This window comes from Hippichthys cyanospilos, chromosome 3 (genome assembly GCF_059441005.1).
Source record: "Hippichthys cyanospilos isolate Australia breed blue-spotted pipefish chromosome 3, RoL_Hcya_1.0, whole genome shotgun sequence".
Lineage (NCBI taxonomy): Eukaryota > Metazoa > Chordata > Actinopteri > Syngnathiformes > Syngnathidae > Hippichthys > Hippichthys cyanospilos.
This window is the reverse complement of record NC_142371.1, coordinates 19,496,901-19,516,653: the sequence shown is the minus strand read 5'-3', so window position 1 is coordinate 19,516,653 and position 19,753 is coordinate 19,496,901. Positions and strand designations below refer to the sequence as shown.

Below are 19,753 nucleotides of genomic sequence, written 5' to 3'. Positions count from 1 at the left end.
CCAACATCTTTACAAGACGGTTTTATTAACATTTGTCTAAATTTGTCTAAATTTCATTTGTCACTTACACTACAAGTGAAACAAAGTATTGCTGAGTTTGCATTTACTTTTAAAAAACGTCTTTAGAAAACAGTTTCATTCACATTTGTCTAAATTTCATCTGTCACATACACGACAAGCAAAACAAAGTATTGCGGTTGGATTTACTTAAAAAAAACGTTTAATTAACATTTGTCTAAATTTCATTTGGCACATACACTACAAGTAAAACAAAGTATTGTTAAAAACGTCTTTAATTAGGGAATTTAAAAAACGTAAATGTTGCAATTCCTGTCCAAAGGCAAAATGCAATTCAAGAGCACGCTATTAGTTGCTTAAAAGAGTGACCAAGTACTTTTAACTTTTTGGTGGGCGAAATTGTGTATAGTATGAGTGTGTGTTTGTGTGTTTATTCGAAAAGAATGTGGTCCATCCACACTTTGACATTTGGGCAAAGGCATCTGGCATGTGAGTGCTTTACATATGAAAGGCAAGTGTCTTGAAATGGTTCTTACAAAACGTGTGAGGTGATGATGGAAAGATGTGATGCGCAACGGAAAGTGTGAGAGAGAGAGAGAGAGAGGCCATTACAGAAAATCCCTCATTACACTCTGGTCACAGCTTTGCACTATTACCTCTATGAAAACACAATCTTAGCCCAGGGGGATGGAAGGGGAAAAAAAATGCACTACTTTTTCCAGGCGCCCTTGGGAGGGGCTTCAACTTCTTAACGTGACATATTAACATACGATTAATCTGCAACACTATGTTAAAAATGTATTACCATGATGTACTGACATCGTGTATTAGCATAGCGATACATTCATATACGGGGCTCGGAGCAAGAAGAAATAGTGCATGACCCATGAGCTAAGTTGAAGTGACGGGAGGAGGTTTATTCGCAAATTAATGTTGTTTTAGAATGTAGTTTCTACATGATTGTAAATATAAAATTTTGTAATTTTGTTATAAGATAGTTTTACAGCCGTGAACTATGGAATGTTCACGCAATTGTCTTTTTTGTATTCAAGCCCTTTTTTGACATTGAATAATACCACATTCTTAGTTATAGTGTTTTTTCAAAACACTGCCATTGGTCCCAAAAAATAAAAATAAATAAATAAAATAAAAATAAAAATAACATATTTTTTATAAAATGGCACCAAAATGACATTTATTTATTAATGTATATATTAATTTATTTTTATTGTTATTCTTATTATTGTTATTCTTCTTCTTATTATTATTATTATTATTATTATTATTATTATTATGGAATCATATATATATATATATATATATATATATATATATATATATATATATATATATATATATATATATAATAAATATATAAATATATAAAAATATATTTAATAATATTAGATATAAAATATATAATTGTATATATATTTTATATATAAAAATATATAAAATATATATAAATATATGTAATATTTTAGAAGTAAATACATATTATATGCCTTGAAAAAATGAATTGATTTTCTAACAAAAAAAAATGAAAACATCAGCATACAGTAAACAGCAATAAAAAACAAAGATAATTTCTACAGTTGGATTATAAATTCCTTTTAATCTTTTGTATCGCTTGCACATGGTCAAAAAAATTTTAAAAATCATAATTCCTTAATTTGTTTATATTGTTTAAAAAGAACACAACTTTGTGTATCTTAATATCTGGTATCATTTTTTATTAGATAAAGAATAAAATGGAGCCATGGAAAATCTATTAAGACTTTAATTTTCTGAATGCTTGAAATACATTTTTTTGGCATCAATAAGTTACAGAATAAATAAAATCATAGCAGCAAAAAGTTGCCCCAATCTCATTATCGTCTCATCCAGCGTCAAATGAACACATATCAAACGTGTACGCTGGCAAATTGGGAAATACATCATAAATATTAGAAGAATGCATGGAAAAAAAAAAAAGCACTGGAAGTCACAGGAGGTAGCATCTTACTCTCCTGCCAGTTTTCTTTTTCTATTTATAGATTTTTTGTTGTTGTTGTTGTTTTTCCTGTTTTTACACTCAGCAAGAAATGCTTGCCCATGGTTATGATTGTCATAACCAGCAAAATGCAAGTGCATCCTTCATAAAAGCTGCACGATGAGCCCAAATTATCATGTCGCATTTGCATGCATTTCTACCGCGGATCGTTTTCACAAAAAGTCATATTTGTAGTCAAAAAAATAATAAATAAATGAATGTTTGCCGCTTGACGAAGTCAACAGCAGCTGCAGAGACCCACGACTGTTTCTTTTTTTTTTTTTTTTTTGGGTGGGGGGGTGGGGGTTGAGTGTGAAAGCAATTGTCCCACTGCTGCCATGTTGGAAGCATGTTCGCATTAGTATGCCAGGAGCATTTTTTTTTTTTTTTTTGGCATTGCAAACATGGAGCTGTGGAGTGTCAAATCCAGTCACGTGTTTTGAAAAAAACGTATTTATATGCTCACATTTTGGCTGTCCATTACTCATTTTTGTTTTTTAAAATGTACAAATACGAGCTAATAAAGCTATTGTTGCTATGAGCAACTAATCTGAGGGTACAAAAATGCTATAAAAAATGTAGTGCTATAAAAAATGTAGTATCCATATATAGAAATTGAAACAAAAACATGCAAAAACAAATTCTAAATGACAAAAAATTATATGTATGTATGTATGTATATATATATATATATATATATATATATATATATATATAATTTTAAATATATATTAATATAATTAACAACACATTTAATGAAACATGGATTTATTTAATTATGTATTTTATTTCTTGGTTTTACATTTATTTAATTAAAAATTGTATTTTATTATGTAATAGTTATTTTAATTATTGAATTTTGGCACTTTGAGTCACCCGTAGAATTGAGATGGTAACAGAATTATGGCTAATATAATTACCTTTTCAAGCTGAAACATTAATCATTAAGTGCTAATAGATTTTTTTTTTTGAATTCATACTATGGTCAATTTCGGAAAGATAATTTTTCTGCCAAAAAATCCAAATGAAATGTTACTAAATATGCCAGAATGTTACTAAATACAAGTTCAGAAAAGGGTAGAAACCTATTCGAACATCTGCGAACATGCAGGAAAGGGTAAACGAGACAATGACTTGAAAATGAAATATATGAGTAATGGGCAGTCAAAGAACGGGTACAGTTTTAGGGACACCCTGTTTGTGTGTGTGGGCGTGTCTCCCATCAAACGCTTTTTGAGTTCGGCGCTGCAATGAATCAAACTCTCGACATTGCGTGGAGTCAATGATTCTGACAGCGCTGATGAATGGATTGCTTTCCATCCAGCAAAGGGAGAACGCGGAGATGGATGATAGAAGGCAGACGGACCAAAAGAAGGAAAAACTAAGTAGGAACGAAGGAAGGAATGATGAATACTGCTTATCGCCAATTAGGGGAAAAAGACGCCAAAGGGAGGGAGCATGATGGAAGGAAAAAAGGATGGATGAAGGTAGGGTTGCGGCTAGGGAGGAAGGAAGACACTGGTGGCTGAGGCATGGTTGGCATTAGGAAGGGTGAAAAGGACGGTCTTGGGGAGACAAGGAAGGAAAAGGGAGGGAGGAAACCGGAGAGAGGAAGGAGGGAAAGAAAGAAGTAAGGAAAGGAGGGAAGATACAGGACAGAAGGAAAGAGGGGAGGAAGGAACAAATAAACCAGGGAAGGAAGGAAGGAAGGAAGGAAGGAAGAAAGGAAGGAAGGAAGGAAGGAAGGAAGGAAGGAAGGAAGGAAGGAAGGAAGGAAGGAAGGAAGGAAGGAGGGAAGGAAGGAAGGAAGGAAGGAAAGAATGAGGAATTAGTGGGTGTCGCATGATTGGTATTAGGAAAGGTAAGGGTATAAAGAAAGGAAGGAAGGAAGGAAGGAAGGAAGGAAGGAAGGAAGGAAGGAAGGAAGGAAGGAAGGAAGGAAGGAAAGAATGAGGAATTAGTGGGTGTCGCATGATTGGTATTAGGAAAGGTAAGGGTAAAAAGAAAGGCCTTGTGAAGGAAGGAAGGAAGGAAGGAAGGAAGGAAGGAAGGAAGGAAGGAAGGAAGGAAGGAAGGACAGAAGGAAGGAAGGAATTATTGGGTGTGCTATGATGCAGTAACTATTAGGGAAGGGTAAAGAGAAATGCCTTGTGAAGGAAGGAACAAGTATGGAAGGAAAAAGGAAGTATGGAAGGATGATTGGTATTAGGAAGGGTAAGGGTAAAAACAAAGGCCTTGTGAAGGAAGGAAGGAAGGAAGGAATTATTGGGTGTGGTATGATATCTATTTGGGAAGGGTAAAAAGAAAGGCCTTGTGACAGAAGGAAGGAAGGAAGGAAGGAAGGAAGGAAGGAAGGAAGGAAGGAAGGAAGGAAGGAAGGAAGAAATTAGTGGATGTGGCATGGTTATTAGGAATGGTAAAAAGAAAGGCCTTATCAAAGAAGGAAGGAAGGAAAGAAAACAAAAAGGAAAGAAGGCACTGATGAGTGTTGCATACGGTTTAAGAATTGAAAAGGTAGGTTTCATAGTAAGGGCGAGAGAGAGGACAAAATTTAGGAAGGAAGGCGATTTGGAAAGAATAGAGGAAGACTGTTGACTACATAGCAATCTACATGGAAGGAAGTGAGGAAGGTTGAAGTGGGAGGGATTGCTGGTATGGATGGATGAAAGGAAAGCCTAGTGGACTGGAATAAAGGGAGAGGGAGGGTTGGGGTACAAGAGAGGTGAGGAAGCTTGCCTCTCCGCAACAGTGAGGGATATTTTTCTACAAGGGAGGATGAAAAGAAGGACGCAGGGAGGAGGGATTTCTGGGTATTAGGTAGATCGCGGATCGCGCCACAAAGCAGTCCGGTGGCTTGCTCACCACTGCTCTATCATCAGATCCAAGACTCGATTGATGTTGAGATCCGAATCCAGACCGAAGTCGGTCTCGGCGAAGGGGGGCGGGGGCGGGGTAAGCAGCCGAAAGCCGGACGTCAAGGTCTCAAGGATGTCGGCGGCGTCCAACGTGGCCTGGGCTCGCCGCTTACGCGACTTCCCGGTCAACTGCGGCGGAGGGGAACCGCAAATGGGAGGAGGTGCCGGCACCGCGTGACTCGGGGGGATCGCGGCGGGAGATGGGGGGAGCTCCAGGAGAAGCGAGGAGCAGAGGGGTAGGAAGTTGCTATCCTTGGAGGACTGCTGGGATTTCTGAGACTGATCCACTTGAGGAGAGGGAGATGACGGGACAGGTGATTTGTCTACGGAGGGTAGAAAGGAAACCAGTAGCGGTTTTGAGACAATTATCTTAAGTTCTCCCTTCCCTCATACTCACCGACAGAAGCGACGGGCTCATCCAAAATGTCATCTATCGACTGTCGGGGGTCCATCTATTGATGAGAAAAAAAGTCAGCCCCTAGAACTAAGGCCTTCAAATCCAGATTCAAAACTACTACAGAGTGTGAGTACTTCCGGTTCTGGTCCATGGTGACCTCCTGATTTTACCTGTGCCTTCTGAATGGCCTCCTGCAGCTCCTCCTCCAAGCTACGAATGCCAGGCGAGCTTTGGACCGGACTTGCTGTGATCTGCACCGGCAGCTCAAAGTCTCGACCAATCATATCGCTCGGGCAAGGCTGGGAGCAGAAGACCTTCGATGAGGCGTCAAATAAATACCAGTTGGACAAGGCGTCTGCATGGTGAAAGACTTGAGAGAGGTTTTGCTGCATTACCTGAGTAAACGACACCTCTGTTTGGGTATCTTGGTTCCCTCTTCTACATCCTGGTTCCTGTTGCAGGAAAGGATGAAGGGATCTTGTGCAAGTCTGGTAGATGGACAAAAGAAAGAGGTATAAAAGATCTTTATAATATAAAGGTTTCTCAGGAACCTTTGCTCTGTTCTTTTATCTTTAAGTTAAACTATACGTATACTTATTCCAGAAAGATGTAGTACACCGCTGGAAGCAAAAGAAGGTCTGTCTTATCACAAAAATGGTTCCTAGCTCTTAATCTGCCTTGGTCGCCCAACCACATGGATGATCACTCTGCCTATCTCAAGAGACTATGTGTGACCTTACGGTTTTAACTGGTGATGTATGTCAAGATACAGAGCAAGGAAAGATCACAGTAATACCACAGCCTAGTTCAAGTCACCTATGTGGTCATACCTGCCAAAGAGGACTAATCAAAAAAAGGTCATAGAACACAAAACCCAAGTATCCCTAACTTCCTCCACCAAAACCAAAGACCAAAATGTGTCCCCTCACATCATGTCCGGTGTTGCCAGAGGCATCTCTAATCCTGGAGTTGATCCTGTCTTTCCTGTCCAAGTCCACACCCAGATCCGTCCTCCAGGTGGTTCCGCACTGCAGGGGCGACGATGACGACATGGGTAAACTGGGACTTGGCGTTCCAGAGGCGGTACAGGCAGGAGCAAGGAAGACCGCGTTGATGGGACCGCACGGTTCACCGGTCAGGCTGACGGAGAGACCGTTGGAGAGACCGCTCGGGACTGCATTTAGAATTCCGTTTGGGATCCCGTGATCCGTGATGTACGTCTGTTGGGTGGGGCTGCTTCCGGGTGAGTCTCCGGAGCTGCAGCTTGAGCTGGGGCTGCGGTGGGCTAGAAGCGGGTGAGAGGGAGTCAGGGTCTCCATGCCGCCCCCGAGATGGCAGAGGGGCGCGGGGGTGAGGCACAAAGGGGGGAGCTGGAAGGGGCGAAGGCGCTGTAAGAGGGCGGGTTTGGTGCCGGAGACTGGGAGGCCACGCTTACGCAGCTGCTGCCTCAACTCTGACACCTGAGGAGGCAAAAGCCATGACGTCATCCCAGGTTGTTCTCGGCATTAACTGATGAAGTCATAGATATTTCTGGATTTACTTTGAGGTCAACAAGATTTGCTGGCAGGAGCTCAAGTTTGGACGCATCGTTTGCGTCCGTTGGAGTCTGGTTGGTGGCGGCGGGAACGTGTGGCGGCGCTCCAGATGAATTCTGTTCTCTGGGGTAGAAATTAGGACCATTAATTCAACAGAAATATTTTATTACTCTTTGGAAGGTGCCAGTTATTTCAAATTGATTCCATCCATTGACCGAACTTGGAACTATTGAATTATTAATCCCATTGAAAGGAATTTAATTTGATTATACGTTGGACTCCTCAAGGCATTCAATCAATTCCAACTGGACCGTTCCGCTTTACATAGATCAGCAGTTTTCACGTGGAGGCACGGGTATCTCCCTCGAGTCTTCTTTATTTGTGTTGTCTTGGTTCGATGCTTTGATGTAAAATACAAAAGGACTGGACAAAATACCGCACAGGGGTTAAACCCGTATTTCTACCGATGAGCAAACAGTGGCGAGTGTCGGCAAAGGTTGCGGCTCTTTTGATCTCCTCAGGTTTCAATTAAGGTCACCAAAAGGTCAAAAGATGTTTTTCCCCAGAGTTGAGCTACGCCCTCTGTTTGGGGGCATGGCCAAAGTCTCTGTTTTTTTTTCTCCTCCATCTCAGAGACAGAAAGTCAAAAGGGAAAACGAAATGTATCGGAAGATGGAGAAGCGGAACAAAACAGATACGGTGAAACTAAACAAACTCTTGCAGGGGGCACACTCAGCTAGTAAACGTAGTTAGGCATGTTACTGTCGTGTTGGTGCAGTTATCTAATACAAGTATGTCTGTGTTATGTTGAAAATATGTCTTATTTCTAAATGTGCAGGCATGTTTAGTCTGTCTTGACGGCGTGATTTTGCTGAAACAAAAATTTAATTTCTGCGTAAATATGTGTCGCAATCTCCGAGTTATAGTCCGTTGCGGCCTATGAGGACAAAATTACATTTTCTGCTCAGTTTATGTTGATGTGGCCTATAGTGCGGCTTATAGTCCGAAAAATACGGTGAGTAGGTACCTGGGGATCATCGTGAGGTGCTGCTGCTGTTGTTGTTGCTGCAGAATTTGCAGCTGCAGAGAAACTTGTTGCTGCTGAAGGAGATGAGAATTGGCCGGGTCTAATTGGTGGGTGGGAGGGCTCTTCTGTTTGGCTCCTCCTCCTCAAAAGACAGCACAATAGCGGTTGAGCACAGGTGTCAGTTTTTGGACCCAGAAAAAAAAAAACGTCAGTCTACCTGCAGGCCCAGACGCCCCTCTCTGGTCGGGAGGAATGTACTGATGATACTTGAGTTTCTTCATCTTGGGTTTGGCGTCCCGCGGTTTCCGTGAGCGAGCGAGGTGGCTGAGGTTGAAACCCGGCGTCGAGGAAGACGAACAGGCGGGGCTGGGGGGCCCGGCTGTCTGCGAAGGGTCCAAGGCCGGCGTATATAAGATGCGACGCGGCGAGGGGGAAATGTCAAGCTGTTTCCGAGTGCTTTGACAGCGTTTGCGCCGCGTGGAGGTTAAACCGCTAACAAATCTCCAGATGACAAGCGCGTGTTGGCTTTGACACGCAATCTACGCTGCTTTATGTGTGGATGGTGTTAACCCGATGGGGCAAATAGGCGCCCCTGGCCCTCAAGTGTAAATTGACAGTAATGAATGCGGAACGGCTTAAGGTGGGGTCGGCCAACGTGAGGATCTTGTTCACAGCTTTGTTGTGAATTCGCCTTTCAATCTAAAAGACATATTTTAATGTTTTCCACGAGTCCGGACGTTCAATCGCAGGTTTATTGAATTTTTTTGCAAGTTTTGGCAAAAGGGGGGCCTACAAATAGCAGTAATTTAGTAATTTAGGATACTAATTTAGGTTACTTCAGATATTATGAATTACTGTAATTACCTAGAATACATAAAATAATTGATTACTTTTGAACTTCATAAAGAAGAACCAGACACCATCCCCCCAGCCCAACTACTCAAAAATATGTTTTGTTTTGGGGGGGTTCGTTTTCAAGTTTTTGGCTAAGAGGTGCCTAAAAATGGCTGGTATCGCATGAATTTAGTAATTTTAAATAACAAATTACTGAATTGTAGAAACTAATTACCTAAAACACCTAAAATAATTGATTACCGTATTTTCCGCACTATAAGGCACCCTCAATTAATGACATATTTTAAAACCTTTTCCACATATAAGGCGCACCGGATTATAAGGCCACCCTCAATTAATGACATATTTTAAAACTTTTTCAATCACAATATAGTAGTACTCAAGGTAATAACAATAATAACTCAAATAATAACTATATAATAACTAACAAATATAATAACTAATAATAACTCTAAAATCTTAATAGCATAATAACTCAACGTCAATATGAGCAACATTCTTCAACTGTAAACACACAAAAGAAACAGGTAAAGCTTACTTTGTCACTTCATTCCCCATCTACCGATCCCAATCTCAATATTGATCCATATATAAGGCGCACCTGATTATAAGGCGCACCATCAGCTTTTTAAAAAAAATCAAGGCTTTTGGGTGCGCCTTATAGTGTGGAAAATATGGTACTTTTGTACTTCATAAAGAAAAAGAGAACAAAAAGACAGTAAATCCTACCCTGCTCCCATCTGGACTCCCCCCCAAAAAGAACAAAAAACAAAATACGTCTTTGAGACGCGTATCAATAATATGAGTTTATATGAACCGGCAGTGTACCTTTGGCAGCAGGGGCGTGGTCTGGGAGATCAGAAAGATCCCATTTGGTCGACTGCTGGTTGCCATGGCGTCGCTTTCACAGAGCTGAACGCTGGTCGGCGGTCGGATGCCCTCGGTTGCCGGGAGCAACGCCAAACCGGACTGAATAAGGACACGTTGTTTAGAAATCGGTCATCAATAAAGTAAGGCAATTTTAGCAGGAAAATGAAAGTCCATAAAATATGCATGGAATTATTTATTTGAATAACCAAACGCCGCAAAGGGCCCTAATGTTTTGTCACCTGAATGTGAAGCGGATTGTGGTTGAGGGGCGGGCCCACAGACGACAAGTCACTCAGTAATTGGTCATCTGAGAGCCCCGGCGGCGAAGGGAAGGCCGAGGCCGCGGCTCGCTCGCTCGGCGAAGAAGACAAGGAGCATGAGGAGACGTCGTCTTCGAAGACATCTGCGGGTAGCGGGAAAGGGGCGGGGCCTGGAGAAATGAAAACGAAAGGACGTGAGGGCCCGAAGGGAGCGTTTGTTGGCCAACTCGTTTGCGTGGGGAACTAACAGCTGCCAAAGTGAGGTTTGTCTTTGGGCTTTGCGGGGACAGGTGAATCTTGGATCCCATCCTTGTGGTCCCGCCGAGTTTTTTTCTGTCTTGGGGCCCCGCACTCGCTCTTCTCTGAAGGGTTGAAAGTAAAAATCTCATGTATCATGTAAACAAACGAACAAGATGGTACAACATGTTCGAATGAATAAACACATAAAATTGAGAGTAAAAACAAACTCAAAGAAAAACACTTGTCTGTTAATTACATTTGGATTATTTACCGATGTTCGGATGACATGATGATCCGCCATGAGGTAAGGATGTACATTATGTGGCATGTACGCGGCTGTAGCTTTGTCCAATTATATAACTCATTTTCCAAGTGACGTTGAAGATGAGGAACTTCAGGCGGCTAGCTACGCGCTAGCTAGCTTGTCGCATTAAAAACACCTTAGCAACGGTGCGCTTCTGATCTTTCATGAACTTTAATTACAATATGAACCTTTTGGCTGATGGGAAATTAAAGTTTTTGTAGAAACCTCCAAATGGACGTCCCTGCAGAAAAATTTGATGTTCGTCAATAACTAAAACTAATCTCCACGTCATGGGCCTGCTTTTGTTAAAGCACATCACAGTAAAACACGTATGCATTCATATAAATATTTACAGTGCTCATTTTACCTCTGGAAACTGTTGGGTCCCTGGGACTCGGAATACTAAGAAGCTATGGGTCCCAACAGAAATGTTCGGAGCCCCAAAAATTGTATATAGTAACTTACATATATATTTCATATAGCAAACACAGATATAACTTAGTCCATTTTTGGTAGAAATTTCAGCTTTTTCCTTTGAGTGTTTGTTTGTGTAATTTCAACATGTCTGTTTTGTTCCTCTTCTCGATCTTCCGAAACGTTTGGTTTTCCCTTTTTTTTACTCTTTGGCTCCTTTTTGCCTTATTTTACTTATTCATACTAATTTGCTAAATTGTCGTTGTTTTGGGCCTACCACTTTTTTAAGAAGCATTTTTTTTTTTTTTACTAAGGAGATCCTGCAGACGAAATCTCACAATGACATAAAAGCGATTATAACATGACCTGCGAAATCCAAACAAACATGGCGGACAAATTTGTCAAAAATGTTCATAAGTGGTCTACTAATTAATGGCGGGCAAAAAGACGTTCTAACATGAGTCCCTTGAAGTCGTATAGGACAAAGGGCTGAGAGGGACGCAAGTAACAGCTCTCTTGTGCGCGCCGTCGTCGGTGTGTTTAAGGACTTTAAGAGGTCACATTTGTTTTCAAGTGACAGCTGACCACGTGCGCCCACTTCCTGTAGGCCTGTGACATTGCGCTACGTGTGTATTTGTGCGGGCTTCACCTTGCACACTTCCAGCAGCGACTCCACCAGAGGGCATCTTGGGATGTCTTCCGGCGCCATTGTCAGTTTGACGCTGCGTCAGGAAACGGCAAAGTCAGACCGACACAGCCCGCGCGATATTTACAAACGAAATATATTTTCTGCTCAGTTTTGCACTGGCAGAAGCGGGAATGGATTTACTCACCGGAGCTTCACTCTTGTCTTTTTCTTCGTTTTTAGGGGAACTTGTTGATTTCAAGCCTGGAGAAACAATACGGACATGTCATTTTTTTTTTCCCTCTAGTCGTACATTTTTGTACATTCAGATAATGTGTAGCAAAACACATTGGACACAATGTCAAATCCAGAAATAATAGTAGAGCATTTTAAGATTTTTTTAGGCGCATTTTTAACCCTTGTGCACAGTTTACAGTTTTGTAAATGCTTTTAAAAGTACAATTATTAAAGTTATTTATGATTTTTTTTTCCTTCAACCACTCAAATTTTTCAGTGGCATCAGTTCTATCCATGCATATGTAGGTTAAATTTATTAAAAGTGAAAAATTCAGCGGTCTGTCTTTGTAGCATATGAAGTGACGATGACACTTTAAGACATTGCCATTAACCGGTCTCTACCGCCACCTACTGTCTTAAGGTGAAACATAAGTCAACATTACTGACATAGTTTGACCCCCGATCAAAAGAATGTTGGAGAAATCACAGGAAAATTCATGTAATAAACCCTATTAAAATGAATCTGAAAAATTGTAATTATAATGGTTTTATATGGTCCAAAATTTGGACAATGGTTATTTTTTGTACGCAAAATCTCGCACAACCAGCTGCAATCGCATGTGTTTTAATCATCTGCTGGAAACTATTTTCTGATGGGCTTGAAGGCGATTTTTGGTCTGGATTCAACAAATCCACGTCCCTAAATTGGCGCCCACGAACACACAACAGTTGAAGGTTGCATATCAAACCCACCCGATTCTGCATTGATCTCGCTCTGCCTTCGGTTCTGAATCCTCAACTGCAGCACTGAAAGACAAAATCAAAACGATGAGTAATGCATTTGCGTCCGCGGTGGGCTTGAACGCCTCCATCAGGAATGACAAGTAAACAGCGGGTCCAATCCATAAATCACACTTGACAGAGAAAGAAGAGTCGGGCGAAGATGAGACGCTGGCTTGTATTACCTAATGACTTTGCAACGCTAGCACACACGCGCGCACACACACGATTTGCCCCTTAATACCGAACACACACATACATACAAATCTGAGCAAGGGGAGGGGGAGGGGGAGGGGGAGAGGAGGTCTAGGAGGCCAGGAACTATTTATCGCTCATGATGTCTATTTCAGTGCCCCCCCCCCCAACACCCCGCCATCCCCCTCTTCAGCTGTCCTGGCCTCTCATGCACCCCCCTCACGTCATGCTCTCTGGGGCTGCCACAACTATACTCCTCCAATGGACCTCACACAAGAAAAAAGTTCACTCATTCACACGCTCATTCACTCACACGCTCATTCACTAGATAGATAGATAGATAGATAGATAGATAGATAGATAGATAGATAGATAGATAGATAGATAGATAGATAGATAGATAGATAGATAGATAGATAGATAGATAGATAGATAGATAGATAGATAGATAGATAGATAGATACCTACACAGCTAGCTTTTTAGATAGCTATCCAGATAGCTATATAGCTAGCTTTTTAGATAGATAGATAGATAGATAGATAGATAGATAGATAGATAGATAGATAGATAGATAGATAGATAGATAGATAGATAGATAGATAGATAGATAGATAGATAGATAGATATTTAATTAGCTAAAAAGCTATCTATCTAGCTAGATACCTACACAGCTAGCTTTTTAGATAGATAGCTATCTAGATAGCTATATAGCTAGCTTTTTAGATAGATAGATAGATAGATAGATAGATAGATAGATAGATAGATAGATAGATAGATAGATAGATAGATAGATAGATAGATAGATAGATAGATAGATATTTAATTAGCTAAAAAGCTATCTATCTAGCTAGATACCTACACAGCTAGCTTTTTAGATATATAGCTATCTAGATAGCTATATAGCTAGCTTTTTAGATAGATAGATAGATAGATAGATAGATAGATAGATAGATAGATAGATAGATAGATAGATAGATAGATAGATAGATAGATGGCTGCATGTTCCAATTAATTTGCTCTCTATTTGAAAAGGAAACATATACACTTCCTGCCTCGACATGAAAAAGCTTTCAGTTATATTTACAGGAGCGTAGCCCCATTTGAGAATCGCTAGCTTAAAGTTGAAACTCCACAACAACCGATGCTATTCACTAGCATTTCTATGGCCTTTTCCATAGTGTGTTAGCAAAAGGGACTTTCCTGTAGTGCGGGCTAAGCGTGGCGTAAGCATGTTAACAAGCGGCACGCGTTGAGCGGAAAAACTGATATTCTGGTGTCGGCGTGCACTTTTTATGCGTTCATGATGGCACACACAGAGCAGCTGCCAACCCCGGGCAAGCCAGGAATCACGTTTTCCAGCAGGTGCGGGCGCACCTTAGGGACAGCCTCCCCGACCGCCACGTCATTTCCTCCGCTCGGAAAGACGACAGCTGCTCGCTAACATGACAACGGCGGCAGGAAGCGCTCGTTAAACGAAGCTGAGGGAATTTGGGGAATGTGGCCGAAGGCAGCCATGTTTGCTGGATGATTTTCTTCTCGCTGCATGTTCTACATAAACAGTATTTAATGCATTTAATGCGCTCACATTCATTTTTTTTTTCTTTTGGCTGCTCAGCTTCCAGTACAAGTGAATGTAACATTTTTTTTGTCCAATCAGAGATCAGCATTTATTTGTTGCCATGCCAGATTAATTATGGATTAGTGGTTGGTATCGGCACCCTCTGCAACTACCCGATAGCTTACTAAATGATAAACACCGGCTTGGTGCTGATACCTGGTATCAATACTCGTCTATCCTTAATTGTTGTTACGGTCATTTTTGCTACTACTATTATTATCCTTATTGTTGTCATTATAATTATTATTATTAGTCGTAGTAGTAATAGTAATAATGATGTTCGATACCAAATAAGGCCAAGTATCAGCCTGATACCGGTATTCTGTATCGGTTCTTACCCATCTCTAATTATTATGAGATTATTATTAGATTATAGAAAATACAGCCGATATAAAAATGTGTGTGCATCAAAAAACTGCTTATCTTCCTGACAGATTAGTCTTCCTTGAATGGTGACGAATTAAAAAAAAAAAAAAGTAATTTTGTCGTTACTGTTTATAGGACGCACCCATAACGCACCGGGGGGCCTTCTCCACACAAGCAGGCATGATGCTGTTGTGTTGGTGCAGTATTCTAACAATTTGAGTGTGTTGAAAATATTTATCTTATTACTAATCATGCAGATATTAAACAAAGCTTTGAATGAAACAAAAAAAAACTATTGATCACATGACACCCGACCCATGTGACCCAAATTTTCAACTCACCTTCACCTCTACGTACATTGTAATACTCATGTAACCCATTACCCATCAGTTTGCACGTTCCAGTAAGCTCACCTGAGCGGAACTTGTTCCTGATGAGGAGCGACCTCTCGGAGGCCAGCAGCGTCATGGCGGTTCCGAAGCGGCGGTGAGACTTGGGGTGGATGAACGGAGCCGCTTCTTCTTCTGCCGTGCGTCACTGCGGGGAAACAAACGGGAGTGAGACAGGCAAATGCTTGCGAATACACTGATGGCCACAAAGCGATATTGTCGGAGACACTGCAAACGCGCAGATCGAGACGCAAGACCTAACAAGCCAACTCTGGCATCGGCGGGCCTCCCTGTAGACGGCCTGTCAGGATCACAGTGTGTCACCCGAGCCCACCCGTCGCCGCTAATAATCACGCTTCGGAACGTTACCGAATGGAGAAGAGAGGAAGGAAAGCGGCAATCTGCCAGTTAAGCAAATTGATTCGATGATAGAAGAACAATCGGCCAGAAATGAGATTTTCTCACGGAAAATTTCAGGAAATGAATACGACAACTTTATTAAGTGTGTTATTTTTATGTTTATGATTTAAGGTTAAAGTCCAACTGAAATTACCTTGAATTTACTTTTTAAATATTGCACTCAACTAATTCTTGTAATAACTTTAATAACTTAAATAATTTTTTCAACTGTCCACTAAATAACGGAAGATATTGGCAGGTTTCTAATCTTGTGCTTAAAGCATGAAAATGGCGCAATACAGATGCTGCTGGTAAGCCTGTCAAAGATCTTTCTCATTAGCATTAAGCTAGCAGAGCTTGACAGACTTACCACATTAAATAAAGAACATAAATCTTTTATGTTTTACATTTTGATTATAAACTAATCAAAACTTAAAGCAGCTAAATGTCGCTATTCAGTTTCAACTGGCTAGCTTGTCAAAGGTTTTTCCCATTAGCATTTAGCTAGTATATGTTGAGAAGGACTTTCGAAGTTTTTAAATACACAACATATAAATTATATTGACTAAATAAGTGAAAACACTGGTGGGTTTCTCATCCTGTGCTTAAAAAATGAAAAATGAAAATGGCGCAATACAGACGCTACTGGTAAGCCTGTCAAAGATGTTTCTCATTAGCATTAAGCTAGCAGATCTTAAGACAGACTTACTGCGATTGTGTTAAATAAGTAACATAAATCTTGACGTTTTATGCTTTGATCATATATTAAACAGCACAAAACTGGCGCTACACTGATGCTACAGGTAAGCCGCTTTAATGTATTTCCCATTAGCATTACGCTAGCAGACCTTAATGTAGAGTTACGAGCTTGTTTTAAACATCTAAATCTTGAAGTTTTATTAACATTTGGTTGGGCAGTAAACAACTTTTTTGAAAGATTTGTTCACAAAATAACTGAAGTTTTTTTTTTTTTACCTCGTGCTTAAAGCATGAAGATGTCGTTACACAGATGCTACTTTTAAGACTCTCTAATTCCCCATTAGCATTAAGCTAGCAGACCTTAAGACAGACTTACTGCGATTGTGTTAAATAAGTAACATAAATCTTGATGTTTTATGCTTTGATCATAAACTAAACAGCACAAAAATGGCGTTACACTGATGCTACAGGTAAGCCGCTTTAATGTATTTCCCATTAGCATTACGCTAGCAGACCTTAATGTAGACTTATGAGCTTGTTTTAAACATCTAAATCTTGAAGTTTTATTAACATTTGGTTGGGCAGTAAACAACTTTTTTGAAAGAATTGGCCACAAAATAACTGAAGTTTTTTTTTTTTTACCTCGTGCTTAAAGCATGAAGATGTCGTTACACAGATGCTACTTTTAAGCCTCTAATTCCCCATTAGCATTAAGCTAGCAGACCTTAACGCACTGTAGAGTTATGAGCTTTTTACATACACAACATATAAATCTTGAGGTTAATGTATAATTTAGACATTTATTTGGTCGGTAAACAACTTTCTGCCTCTTTTTTTTGAAAAATTGTCCCTTAAAAAAACTAAGACATTGGAGCATTTATTTATAGGTTTTCTATGCTAACTCAGTCAAATTTTCTTGTTTTACTGGTGGATATTTTTGCTTCAATTCAGGAAAATATTCCTACTCTCATTTTTTTTTTTTAAGTGGTCTTTGCAGCATCCTCTCAAAACTCTTTCTGCATAGAAAGAGAGAGAATATGTCCAGTGGCACATTATTCTTCAATAAGTGGACAAAGACACGAGTGTGGCGCCGGTACTGTAAAAAATGAGCGTGAGCGGGTTGCCAATGAAAGAGAAAAATACTTACAGGAAGAGAGGAGAGAAGCAGAGCGGCCCCTCGGGGTGGACGCGGCGGAGTTGATTTAAGACGAAATTGAAGAAGACGATTGAATGAGGAAGAGGAGCGGTGCGACAAAAAAAGTGGCCGTGCGTTTAGCGGCGATTTCTTTCTTTCATGTTCTTTTCATGTCCGCCCTTTCATCGCCGCTGGATTTCCGAACCTTCTTTCTCCGTCCAGCCTTTCGCTCTGCCCCTCTATGCCTGCCCCAAAGCATCATGGGTCCCGGGTGCCAACTGTCAACTCCCCTCCCCCTTGGCCTTGCCTCCCCCCCTTTAGTCTCACCCCTGACATCTGTTGACTCCCTGTGCGGCGCAGGCGCACTTTTTTGGAACAGGAATTGTCTTTTTTGCAACTTTCCCGCGTGGCGGGATGGGTAGAGCGGGGATATTTTGCCGAGGTGCGTTTTATTAGCGCAAAGGCCGGCGGCGAGCGTTTCGGTGGCGCTTCGATTGTTTGAAGTGCAGCGGGGCTCATATGCTGCCTTCGGGATACCTCTGGGTCACCCCTCTTAAAATGATTTACTGCCGGGTGCGCTTGTGCGTGTGCCCGTGTCATATGAAGCTTATACTGTTACAGTTACAGCAAAAGTCAACTAAATCAGTAGTGTTTTATCTTCTCGTCCGAAATAAAAAGAGTGTGCGCTTGTGGCTATGTGATGGAATGCAAGCATGAGTTAGTGTGAGTAGTGTGTGTGTGACATAAACAGCATGTATATAGTGTTACAATTACAGCACCCGTGTTTGAACGTGTCTAAAAAAACTGACGTTGCATACTGTATGTCCCCAAATGTGCATGTGCGCGTGTGTGTGTGTGTGTGTGTGCGGGCTTGTTAAATGGGCGAAGTGGGGACGAGGTAGGAGCACCTGTTCGTTTTTTTTTTTTTTCCGTTTGATCGACGGGCGTGCGTGTGCTGGATCAGCAGGCCACAGCCGGGGGGAGGGTTTATGGACGACGAGGCGCAGCAGAGCTCTTGAAGTAAGTCGTAATGACGGTGACACGGTGGGAACGCCGCGGGGGCTGATGGGAAGAAAAGGCACGCCAAAAGGGGGTGCGAAAAAAATAGTGGCGCCTTGGCTTACAGGTTTGATTCTTTTATTGATCAAGCTTGTGAAGCAAATCAATTGGGGTTTGCTCAGTGAAACGAATGACTTAAAACAGAGCGCTGCGCCATCCATGTCCGATTTTTTAAAAATGTTTAGATATTGTCACGAAAAATTGCATCACTAATGAGAAGGCGTGGGAAGGTTAACTAAATAAAGTCATCAAACGTTTTGCAAAGGGTCATCATGACACAATTTAGCAATCGCTAACTGTTCCAATTCATTTGCTCTTAATTTGAAAAGAAATGTTTTTGCCATGCCTCATTTACAAGGAGCAATAATGATTATTTTTGGAAAATTTTGAGCATGTAAGTTCACTGAAGTTTAGTCAGTCATGCGTAGTGCTTCCTGTGTGATGTTGTTCAGCTCAAATGCTTATGTGCTAACGCCAGATGCTAACACGCTTGACGACCGCTTACCTAACATGCCAATTGAGCACTGTGGTGCTAAGATCATAGGATGGCAGTGTTTCCACACATACACCACAGCTATTACCTACATCAATTCTAACTGAAGAATGGAAGTCAATCTTTCATATGGCAGCATCCATATTTACACCGCACACAATATTCTGTTGGCCTTGAAAGGTGAGAAGTTTCCCTTTCCAATAACGCTTGGCACTGAAAGAGTTAAAAGGGGGGGGGGGAAAATAAGACCAGAAGCTCACGTGCATATATTGTGCTTCGCTATGCATGAATGAGGGATTCTTGTATTGCACATGGCAGAAACCGGGCAAAATATTTGATTTGCCGTCGCCTCCGGCGAGCCAAGCTACGGCTGTGGTCGCTGCCATTTGATCCAGTGACGCTTGTCCTCATTAGGGGCGATGGTGAGCTGGAGCCCATCCCGGCTGACTTTGGCAAGGGGAGGGGTACACCCTGTACTGGTGGCCAGCCAATCGCAAGGGCGCATGTGGACAATTTGGAGACTTCGATGAAGCGAGAGCTTTCGGAACGAGGTGGGAAATACGCTAACGCTGACGAGTGAACACTGCACCTCTTGAGTCGAGATGCACGCTGCAAAAGGTGAACTCAAGATTTCAAAGTTAGACAAGTCAACGAAAGATATTGCAGGTTTGCGTCACTACTTTTCTTGCCTTTTTTCTTCCTTTGAAATCAGACAGGATGAAATAAATCTGTTTTATTTTTAAAAATCCTCCTCTACATGGATTTTCATTTGTGACCAAAACATTTTCAATTGCGGGTTTGCATTGCTATTTTTATTTGGTTTCCTTTGAACTCAAAAAGGTCCAAAAATAGCGATTTATTATAAAAAAAATAGATAAATAAATATCAGC

General features: G+C 41.1%; 1 protein-coding gene across 2 annotated transcripts; it reads right to left on the bottom strand.

The window, feature by feature from the left end:
- Nucleotides 1-2,847: 2,847 nt before the first annotated feature.
- LOC148426160 (uncharacterized) lies at nt 2,848-15,209 on the bottom strand. 2 transcript variants are annotated; one of them, XM_088411004.1, is made up of 15 exons: nt 15,103-15,209; nt 12,483-12,536; nt 11,701-11,756; nt 11,517-11,589; nt 10,158-10,271; nt 9,889-10,079; nt 9,608-9,748; nt 8,142-8,307; nt 7,925-8,066; nt 6,903-7,020; nt 6,292-6,822; nt 5,758-5,850; nt 5,533-5,676; nt 5,350-5,417; nt 2,848-5,296 (listed from the first exon to the last, which is right to left on the bottom strand). In XM_088411004.1, the coding sequence occupies exons 1-15, from the start codon at nt 15,155-15,157 to the stop codon at nt 4,909-4,911; spliced, it is 2,334 nt and encodes a 777-aa protein (XP_088267130.1). In that variant the 5' UTR covers nt 15,158-15,209; the 3' UTR covers nt 2,848-4,908. The 2 variants fall into 2 exon arrangements, with proteins under 2 accessions (XP_088267130.1, XP_088267131.1); XM_088411005.1 differs by having other exon boundaries at nt 2,848-5,288; nt 5,363-5,417; nt 5,773-5,850.
- Nucleotides 15,210-19,753: the final 4,544 nt, after the last annotated feature.